Genomic DNA, 10,783 nt, shown 5'->3' on the forward strand with positions numbered 1-10,783 from the left:
CCCCCCCCCCCCCCCCCCCCCCCCCCCCCCCCCCCCCCCCCCGTGGTTTTAGAGCCAAACACTTCCTTATCCCCTTCCCCTATGTCTGCCCTTTCCCATTCTCTCCTTCCTTCAGCACCAACATTTCCCTTCTTTCTTTTTTTAGGACAAACCTTACTTTTATTATGAAATGAAAAGTCAATTTTCCACGGAGAGAGTGGAACTGGGGGATGTGGGTAAATCTTTACCTTGGCAGTGAGAATCCTTCAAACCCGTGTTTATCATGTGTGCATGTGTGTGGCGAGAACACTTGAGATCTGTCCTCTTGGCAATTTCAAATAGTCAATATAGTATTGTTAACTGTAGTCACCGTGCTGTGTGTTGGATCTCTAGAACTCCTTCATCTTGCACAACTGAACCTTTGTACCTTTGACCAACATTGCCTCATTCCCTACCCCCATTGTCACTGCACCATTCTGCTTTCTGCTTCTATGAGCTTGACTGTCTCACATTTCACGTGTAAGTGACATCATGCACCACCAGCTCTTTCTAGGCATTTCCAAGACGTTAATTACGTCCTGGCTTTGGGAAGATGGAGGTGATCAGGATTGGGGAGGGGACTGCGGGTTCTGTCCCAGGAGGCAGGAGTTGAGGGGCCTCTCTGAGAGGCGACTTCACAGTTAAGGAATGACTAGGGAAGGGGGGGTGGCCCAATCAAGGTAACCCCCTTTGTCCATAGCTCCTTCCACCCCACTTCCTACACCTCTGTCTCTGAAGTTCCACCTCAGTTTCCAGGGACTAGAGACAGCCCTGCTCAAGATGGCGCCCTGGGCTTGTCTGTAGTAATGCTGGCTGATACCTACTGAGCATTTGAGGTCTGCCAAGCACAATAGTAAGCACCCTATGTATACAGAATCTCATTCAACTCTCACTCCAGTTCTATAGGGGACTAGGATTGCCCTCATCTTAAAGATGACACAGTAAAGGTTTAGGGAAACCATATTCTTTGCACCGGGTGACCAAGCTGGTAAGTGAAGGCAGGAATGGCACTCCGTGATCCCCTTTCATGGATACTGGCCCTCTCCTTGGCCCCTTTGCCCATACAGTGTGCTCTGTGGCCACGAGGTGAGACACGACCTCCATAGAGGAGGGGAATGTGGCTCCTGATGAGGCTGTCCAGACTACTCTGGTAATGGATGGGCACCTGGTTTGCGCCTAACACTGTCAGGCAGCTTGTAAGAAGCCACAGGGCTCCTGTAAGTAGAGAGCTGTGTTCTACCTTGTCACAACCAGGCTTCTTCCTCAGATTTTCTTTTTATACTGCTCTTCTTGTATACTTAGCTTGCTTGGGGATCCTATATTAGGAGCTGACTAGCCTCGTGGTAAGGGTGGGCTTGAGCCTCCCGTGAATAGGATGGTGGAGATTAAAGCTCTCAGTGGACACAACTTGGCAAACTGACATCCTGCTAAAATCCTCATGTCACACATGAATGATAAGATGGGAAGCTCATCTTACCCAGGACGGTGTGCTGAGTGAGAGACACGATACTTCCTCCTGTGATAGCCACACTTGAAATGTAGGTGACTTTTCAGTTGGGTTTCATGAGTGCCAAAGAAAGTCCGCTAGAATATACATACTCTCCTTGAAGGCGGGGGCTGTGTCTGATTGTCACTACTCTGTCCCAGCCCCAGAGCAAGGTACGGCTCATGGTAGGTGCCCAGATGGAACGTACAGGTGACCCTGGGCCAGGGGGTTGACCAGCAGTCCATCTTCTATACTACTTGTCTATACCAAGAGGAAGGCCAAGAGACCAGGAGAAAGGTCTTCTTCTCTTCCCTTCAGCAAGAAGCCCTAGACCTGGGGTTTTCAAGGATCACTTTCAGTTACAGAAACATTTACCCTCTCCCTTTTAATATTTTTTTCCAGCTAAAACTGAGCAAGAGGTTGAAATCATATTGCCGCAGTTCTCCAAGGTGACAGTGACAGACTTCTTCCAGAAGCTGGTATGTTGAGTGCTTTTTCCTAGTGGCCCAAGGGGACATCTCATATAAATTGCAAGTATATAAAAGGCTATTTTTAGATTTTTAAAAAAAGATTTTATTTATTTATTTGACAGAGAGAGATCACAAATAGGCACAGAGGCAGACAGAGAGAGAGAGAGAGGAGGAGGAAGCAGGTTTCCCACTGAGCCAAGAGCCCGATGTGGGACTTGATTCCAGGACCCTGAGATCATGACCTGAGCCAAAGGCGGAGACCATTCTAGATTTTTATTTTTTTAAAGTAGGCTCCATGCCCATTGTGGAGCCCAACACATGATTTTGAGATCAAGACCTGAGCCAAGAGATGAAGAGTCAGACTGAGTTACTCAGGTGCCCCGATAACATTAGACTTTTTAAATTAGAGATTTTATACAATTTTCATCGAGATGATTTTTCAAAAGATTTTATTTATTTATTTATTTATTTATTTATTTATTTATTTGAGAGGGCAAGAGAGCACAAACAGGGGGAGCCACAGAGGGAGAAGGTGAAGCAGGCTCACCGCCAAGCAGGGAGCTCGATGTGGGGCTCAATCCCAAGACGCTGAGATCATGACCTGAGCCACCCATGCGCCCCAAGGTTTTATTCATTCGAGAGAGAAGAGAGAGTGTATGCATAGGAGCAGGGAGAGAAATAGAGGGAGAGGGATAAACAGACCCATGGTGAGTGTAGAGCCTGACACGGGACTCAATCCCAAGACCATGAACTCATGACCTGAGCTGAAATCAAGAGTTGAACACTCAACCAACTGAGCCACCCAGACGCCCCTAAGATGATTTTTTTAAAGAACATTTTCTTGGGGCACCCAGGTGGCTCAGTGGGTTAAGTGTCTGCCTTCAGCTCAGGTCATGATCCCAGGGTCCTGGGATTGAGCCCAGAGTTGTGCTCTCCACCCAATGGAGAGCCTGCTTCTCCCTCTCCCACTCTCTCTGCTTTTGCTCTCTCTCTCGTCAAATAAATAAAAATATGTTTTTTAAAACAAACATTTTCTAGAAAATATATTGACTATTTTAGAGAAAATGGCAGTTAATATCCTTGGATGACTGCTGTAGCACGTATTATCCCTGATGATGTCACTGGTCTCTGAACAAGGCCGAGTGACATCTGGGAGGATGACAGGGTGACATTTCCGATAGCTTTCTAGTGCCCGATTCAGCCTTCACTTACCTAATGATGCTCTGTTCCAAAGGGCCCCCTGTCAGTGTTTTCGGCTAACAAGAGATGGACACCTCCTCGAAGCATTCACTTCACTGCAGAAGAAGGGGATTTGGGGTTCACCTTGAGAGGAAACTCCCCCGTTCAAGTCCACTTCCTGGATCCTCACTGCTCAGCTGCGGTAAGCATGCGCCTCTCTAGACTGGGAGCAGAGCTCGCAGGTCAGACCAGTCACATGCCAAAAGTGCTGGCCAACCCAGTCTAGCTGGGTGTGTGAATGGATTTAGGGTTTCTTTGTGTGAAAGGTCTGACTATGTGAAAGGCCTCTCGCATGTGCTACCTGTTTAGAGAGCAAAGGATTCACGCACGCTGTGGATTTCGTTTGTGTACTTGGGAACTGATCCAGGGATGAGAATGAACGGAACACTGACCTTCCTGTAAATCCTCCGTTTGTAGCTGGCAGGGGCCAAGGAAGGGGATTATATCGTTTCCATTCAAGACGTGGATTGCAAGTGGCTGACAGTGAGCGAGGTCATGAGGCTGCTGAAGGCCTGTGGCCAGGATGGCGTGGACATGAAGGTCGTGAGCCTGCTGGACTTCACCTCCTCTATGGTGAGTGCTGATATCCTGGTGGGAAAAACAGCCATGCAGGGTGAGGCTGGCCTGAGCCCAGCCCCAGGGGTGTGCTTGGCCCTGCGCCTCCTACCTGTGTTGGTGATCTGACCACTGGACTCCTGACACTGGGCCAGGGGGTTGACCAGCAGTCCATTTTCTATACTACTTGTCTAGACCAAGAGGAAGGTGACAGTGTCCTTGTTGGAACGTGCTCATGTTAGCCCAGAGATCATTGAAAAACTTTGTAAAAAATGCTGTAGATGAAGGAACCAGCTGATTTATTTTTCTGATTAAGTTTTTTTAAAAAATATTTTATTTATTTATTAAAAAAGACTTGATTTGAAAAAGTGAAAGAGAGAGCGCGCGCACAAGCAGATTGCCTGCTGAACAGGGAGCCCGATGCAGGACCCCAGGACCCCAGGATCATGACCTGAACTGAAGGTAGACGCTTAACCCACTGAGCCACTCAGGCACCCCTAAAGATTGATTTATTTGAGAGAGGGAGAGCGTGTGTGAGGGAGAGGTAGAGAATCTCAAGCAGACTCCCCACTGAGCATGAGCCAGATGCGGGGCTTGATCTCCTGACCCTGGGTGGGATCATGACCTGAGTGAAAACCAAGAGTCAGATACTCAACCAACTGACACACCCAGGCACTGCCTGATTAAGTTCTTTTTTTTATTGCAAAAGTCATACGTACTCACAGTCCAAAAAGAAAAAAAAATTAAAAATACTGAAGTGGTAGAGAAGGGCTTGAGATGACATGCGGAAGCCCCTGTCCACACAGCAGAGACCGCGTTAGCTGTTCCCTGGGAGATCTCGGGAAGTGCCTGGTGCCTGTGCAAGTTCATGTGCACAGTTAGACCCTTTTTTCTCCCCAGGAGGGATGATCATTTTGCATGTCCCCTTCCACACTTGGTCGCGGTTCCTTATGGACCTTAGATACTTCCCTTCATGACAGTAGTCATTCAGCAGATAGTGACAGAGCATCCCATGTGTGTCAGGCCCTCCCTTGGGGTCAGCGCTATGGCCGAGCTGGTTGGATGCTGTCCCTGCCAGTCGTGATTCTGAAAATACAGCATGCCATGTGACAGAATGTCCAGAGGTAGGAAAGGCTCCTCTAGAGAGGGCTTGTGCCGAGACACAGGTGATAGGGACCATCCCACCATCTAAGGAGGCACTCTGGGGAGCATCCTGGGGTGGCGGGGGGAGACCAACAGGTGCAGAGAGTCCCTGGAGCAGGAAGAAGCTTCTGCCGGAGGATCTGAAAGAGTCCTTTGAGCTGGAACAGGGCGACAGGGAGGGAGCGGCAGGAAATGCAGTGGGACCGAGGCAGGGCCTCGCTGGCAGCCGTGGGAGCTCTGGGAGCTCGGAAGCCGTGGAGCCTCTGGAGAAGGGGATGCTTGCTTGGTTCAGAAGGATGTCTCACGTGTTGCCTGGTGAGGCTGGCTGGATGGTGGCAGCGGGAGCTGGATAGAGCAGCTTCCATTAGGGTGGGTGACGGCCAAGGTAGAGAGGGGTCTATAGGGATTTCTAGATGATTTGTGTAAAAAACACAGTGGAGAGAAAAATGACTCCCCAAGCTTGGGCTTGAACCAAGGCACCATTTTTCGTAATGACGGGGAAGAGGCCAGGAGCGAGCGAGGGAGGGAGAGGAGAGAGGAAACACTTGTACCATGAGTATCTTATGTGATGCTAGAGACATCTAGATGTGGTGTGCAGTAGGCAGCTGGATGTCCACATCTTCAGTTCAAGGGAGAAGTCAGAGCTAGAAATAAATATCAGAGACTCACCAGCACAGAGATGCTATTTAAAACTGTGAAGAGAGTAAATGATGTTACCCACAAGGGGCTGAAGGTCAAGGACTCAACCTTGAGACACCACAAGCATCTGGAGGTAAGTTGGAGGAGAAATAGGCACAAAGGAAGTTGCGGAGTGGCATTCAGAGAGAGGGGATAGAAAGAAGCTTCTGGAATCGAGAGAAGAAAATCCTGCCGAGGGAAAATGGTTGGTTGTGTAGAGTATAGTTAAGAGGTAGAGTTGTGTTCGTTGTATTTGGCAGCAGGACAAAAAGACACTTTTCATGGAGAGATGGAATCAGAACTCTGATGAGAGAGGGAATGGATCGTATGAGTGCTTTGATAAGAAATGTCCAGAACAGGCTAATCCACAGAAGCACAACGTAGAGTAGTGGTTGCCAGGGGCTTGGGGTCAGGGAATTGGGTGGGGGGTCACTGCTGATGAGTTCAGGGTTTGTTTTTGGAGGGGAAGGAACTGTTTTGAAATTAGGTGGTGGTGGTGTTTGCACAACTCAGAATAGACTCAAAACCACGGAGTAGTATTAAGGTGGTGAATTTTAAGGTATGTGAATTTTAGCTCCATTGAAAAGCTAAAGAAGATGAAGTTGGACTCCCGGAGCATCTAGGCGGAAGGGATCATTGAGAAATGGAATTCTTAGGGGCAGAATGTATGGAATTGGTGGGCAGGGGATCAGGGTTCCAACCAAAAACAAAAGAAATTTGGGGCGCCTGGGTGGCTCAGTGGGTTAAGCCGCTACCTTCAGCTCAGGTCATGATCTCAGGGTCCTGGGATCGAGTCCCGCATCGGGCTCTCTGCTCAGCAGGGAGCCTGCTTCCTCCTCTCTCTCTGCCTGCCTCTCTGCCTACTTGTAATCTCTCTCTGTCGAATAAATAAATAAAATCTTAAAAAAAAAAAAAAAAGAAATTTGTCCAAAGGCAGGATAAGTAAAAGAGCTGGACTCAGCACTAGAGGGCTGTGTGTGTGTGTTGCCCAGCACAAGGTGTGGCTTTACAAGGAGAAAACCTTATTCTATCTTGTAATAACTGTGAGCCAGGCCTGTGAAGGAGCTGAGGTAGGGGTAGAAAGCAAGACTTTCTAGACTCAGACTGCCTGGAAAGGAATCCTGGCTTTACTATCCATGGTGACCTTGGGTGTCAGGGACTGGCTCTGAGCCGCAGAAGATGGGAAGGGGGTGCCTACCATGGGATGTGTCCTTCAGGAGAGGTGTGACAATAACCATGATAAGGTTGTTTTCACCCAGCGAGGTCTTAGACTGTGGCAGCTGAGCAGTATTTTAACTGCTGGACCTTTGCTGCAAACGAAACTGAGAATAAAGCCCAGGGTCCTGGCTGAATGGCTTATCTGCTACTCCACACTTTGGATTGCGGTGGGTACTCCTCCATGGAGCACATTTGGAATTCTGCTGATATAACTGAGAGACCCCAGGCTGAGAATTGGGCCCTGCCTTCTGGGAACTAAGCTGTGTGTCCTTCAGCAAGTTAATACTCTCCCTAGTAGAATTGTTTCCTCGTTTGTACAAAATGGGAAGAGAGCCGGGCTCCCTATTGCAGTGAGTCGGAGGAGTGCCTCAGGAATATTTGGAGAATGGGTAGTGGGGAGCATGGTGCTTGAGGACAAGAAAAAAAGGGAATGGCAGGAAGGGGACAGACACGGGGGTGTGAGCTGGGAGGGGGACATAGGGAAAGTAGAGCACAGTGCTATCAGGAGGACATGTGTGGGGCTTCGAGAGACATCCAGGAGAGAAGGAATGGATTTACTAGGATAACATTAGGAGTGCCAGGTAGAGAGGTGCTTGATACAGATTTGGGGTTGGGGTTGGAGTTCCGAGGGAGGCTAGTCGGCTTGGCAAATATCCCCCAGTAACGTGCAGCCCTTTGGGTGCGGGCCTGGGGGGAGGCAGAGGGTGGAGTTTTAATTAGACTTGGCACGGGCTGGTTGAAATACGGGAGAGGATTGAGGGTATTTGTAAGGAAGTGCTCATAAAGATGCATAATGGACTTTGAGCAGGTGAAGATTGAAAGATGTTTGCAGGCATGAAATCTACACTCAGGACCGTTTATTATTGTTTTTAATGGGAGTGCACATGCCTGTCCTGTAGAGTATGGTGGGAGTAAATGGCGGTTTTATAGAAAAGGAAGGGGCATCTTCATCCAAAGGAGCCAGCCTCCAAAGGGACAATTTAGAGTGAATACACCTTCTTTATTGTCCCACCTCTCGAATTCCTTGATTTCTATTACGAATATCGTCCCCTGCCACTTTAGATACGTGGTACGTATATTTAAAGGCCTGGTTTTGGTGCCTGGAACATAATAGATGTTCGGTAAACATTTGGTGAACAAAGCAATTCCAGTGTTAGGCAAACATTGGAAGCTGGGGATAACCCACATGGAAGGTTCCAGAAAAAAAGGATCTGCAGGTTTCCTATTTGAACCCCCCACAATCTTTTAAAAGTTAATAATAGTGCTTACTGGGCACAGTTTCAGCTGGGGAAGATGAGAAAGTTCTGAACAGAAATCATGGTTACTTCAGGGGAAAGGTCTGGAAATCAAGGTACAAGGGACACCTACTGTTCAGTATATGTATTTTCATATTCTTGAGCATGAATGTTACTTTTACAAATAGAATTATTACCTTAAAAAGTGAGTAGTGGTCCCTAGCCTAAAATGAGCCTATTCCCTAAAAGCTTTGTTTTTAAGAACCTAATTATTACTATTTTTAAAAAGTTTTATTTATTTATTTATCTATCTATCTATTTATTTATTTGACAGAGATCACAAGTAGGCAGAGAGGCAGGCAGAGAGAGAGAGGAAAGCAGGCTCCCTGCTGAGCAGAGAGCCCGATATGGGGCTCAATCCCAGGACCTTGGGATCATGACCTGAGCCGAAGGCAGAGGCTTTAACCCACTGAGCCACACAGCTGCCCCAAGAACCTAATTCTATGTAAGCATTACATCACCTGAGTTCCAGAATTTTATCAACTTTATTTTTAAAAGGATGTCGTAAGTGGAGAATGTGAGCCTCAGACCTTGCAATCACTTACCAATGATCCTGAGGACTTCTAACACCATTTTTCTTCTTTCCCATGTGCAGCATAGTAAGTGTGCAACATACTCTGTGGGAATGCAGAAAACCTACTCCATGATCTGCCTGGCCATAGATGATGATGATAAAACTGATAAAACCAAGAAAATCTCGAAGAAGCTTTCTTTTTTGAGTTGGGGCACCAACAAGAACAGACAGAAGTCGGCCAGCACCTTGTGCCTCCCATCAGTTGGGGTTGCGAGGCCTCAAGTCAAGAAGAAGCTCCCCTCTCCCTTCAGCCTTCTCAACTCCGACAGTTCTTTGTACTAATGTGAGGAAACAAAAAACGTCCAGGCCCCAGATGTCTCCGGTGCTGACCAGGCCTTCATATTTGTGCCACGATGGGAAATTTCTCAACATTCGCAAATCCCATTTTCTCACTGGGTAAACTCACGATTGGTAGGTCTTCGTGAACGAAAGTAATAAGAAACCTCGAGAAATCTGGGGAGTGTCACCATGTTGCTGCAAGTTATTTATTATATAAAGTATTGTAAATAGGATGGTGTTGAAAATAGGGCTATTTTTAACGGCTACAGTAACAATTTGTAGTTACTATCAGAATTAAATAGGGTTACCTCTGTTGGTCCTACTTATAATCATTTCTAGCCTTGGGTAATAGATCATTTCTTAATTCAGAATTCATGACCCCCAATTAAGACAGCTCAAGAGACTGTAACGATTTAGTTATATTAAGTTAGTATTACTAAGAAGTGTTCCGAAGAGCTACTTTCTAAGGGGAATTCATGAACCTAAAAGGTTAAGATTTTATGATTATTTCTACATAACATGAATGCTATTTCCAGATAAAGTCTAGTGCCAAATTTGTCATAACTTACCAGATGAAAACAAAACAAAACGAAAAAACCACACACAATTTAGGAGCCGTGTTGCTTCTAGTCTGATGTCATTTACAAGTTGCTAACACAGTGGCAGTGTTAGATGAGGACACTATCTACAAGGTAGACGATATGCTGTTTGATACTCAAAACGTTTTTGTTTCAAGTAGAAAATACGTAATTATATATCTTAAGAGTCTTTAAGATGAGTTAGAAACATTTTATAAGGTAAGATATAAGTGATTCTAGTTTAAAGCTCTATTTGACTTTTTAAAGTGACTTTCTTACCTGTCAATTTCTCTTGCCATAAGTTGGATGATGCTGTGATTCTAGTAAGATTCACAGTTGACATAGTACAAGTTACATAGCTTAAAAAAAAAAAAAAAGCATTGTACTCTATTTTTGAGAATTAACAAGAACATAAATATTTTCTAGTGTGCTGGGCGCCTGGGTGGCTCAGTGGGTTAAGCCGCTGCCTTCGGCTCAGGTCATGATCTCAGGGTCCTGGGATCGAGTCCCGCATCGGGCTTTCTGCTCAGCAGGGAGCCTGCTTCCCTCTCTCTCTCTCTCTCTCTCTGCCTGCTTCTCCATCTACTTGTGATTTCTCTCTGTCAAATAAATAAATAAAATCTTTAAAAAAAAAAAATATTTTCTAGTGTGCAATATCAAAAGGGAAGCAACCACATTTGGGCAAGTGTATCCACTGCTGTTAGGGACATTTTTGTATAAATATTTAAATAAACATTCATTTGCCTGTGTTGATGTTCTGTTTTTGTTTTTGTTTTACTTTTTTGCACTTATTTCACTGCTCTTTCAAATTGTTTCTACCCTAATGCACAAAATGTTCTAATGCTTTGGTTTTTATGACTAACATTTCACAAAACAGGACTTACAGAAGTTTTAAGTTATCTTAGTATCTTTGAAAATGTGGCATCTTTAAGTGCATTTGTTTTTAATTTAAATTCAGTTAATTAACATGTAATGTATTAGTTTCAGAGGTAAAGGTCAGGGATTCCTCAGTCTTCTAGGATACCCAGTGCTCGTTACATCACATGCCCTTGGGGTCTATCACCCCATCCCTCCACCCCCTCTCCTCCAGCAACCCTGTTTCCTATGATTAAGAGTCTGTTATGGTTTGTCTCCCTATTTGATTTTTTTTCCCTCTTCCTCTGTGATCCTGTTTTGTTTCTTAAATTCCACACACTAATGAGATCATACAATTCTCTGATTGACATATTTCACTTAGCATAATACTCTAG

General features: G+C 45.8%; 1 protein-coding gene across 1 annotated transcript in view; it reads left to right on the forward strand.

Moving 5' to 3' along the window:
• The window catches only part of RHPN2 (rhophilin Rho GTPase binding protein 2), a 58,258-nt gene extending 47,972 nt beyond the window's left edge, over nt 1-10,286 (forward strand). Inside the window, exons 12-15 of the mRNA XM_059383862.1 lie at nt 1,907-1,983; nt 3,209-3,355; nt 3,631-3,786; nt 8,698-10,286. Of these exons, the coding sequence (XP_059239845.1) occupies nt 1,907-1,983; nt 3,209-3,355; nt 3,631-3,786; nt 8,698-8,958 (641 nt within the window). The 3' untranslated portion in view covers nt 8,959-10,286. The remainder of the gene's footprint in view (nt 1-1,906; nt 1,984-3,208; nt 3,356-3,630; nt 3,787-8,697) is intronic.
• The last annotated feature ends 497 nt before the right edge of the window (nt 10,287-10,783 follow it).

This window comes from Mustela nigripes, chromosome 17 (genome assembly GCF_022355385.1).
Source record: "Mustela nigripes isolate SB6536 chromosome 17, MUSNIG.SB6536, whole genome shotgun sequence".
In the NCBI taxonomy this organism is placed as follows: domain Eukaryota; kingdom Metazoa; phylum Chordata; class Mammalia; order Carnivora; family Mustelidae; genus Mustela; species Mustela nigripes.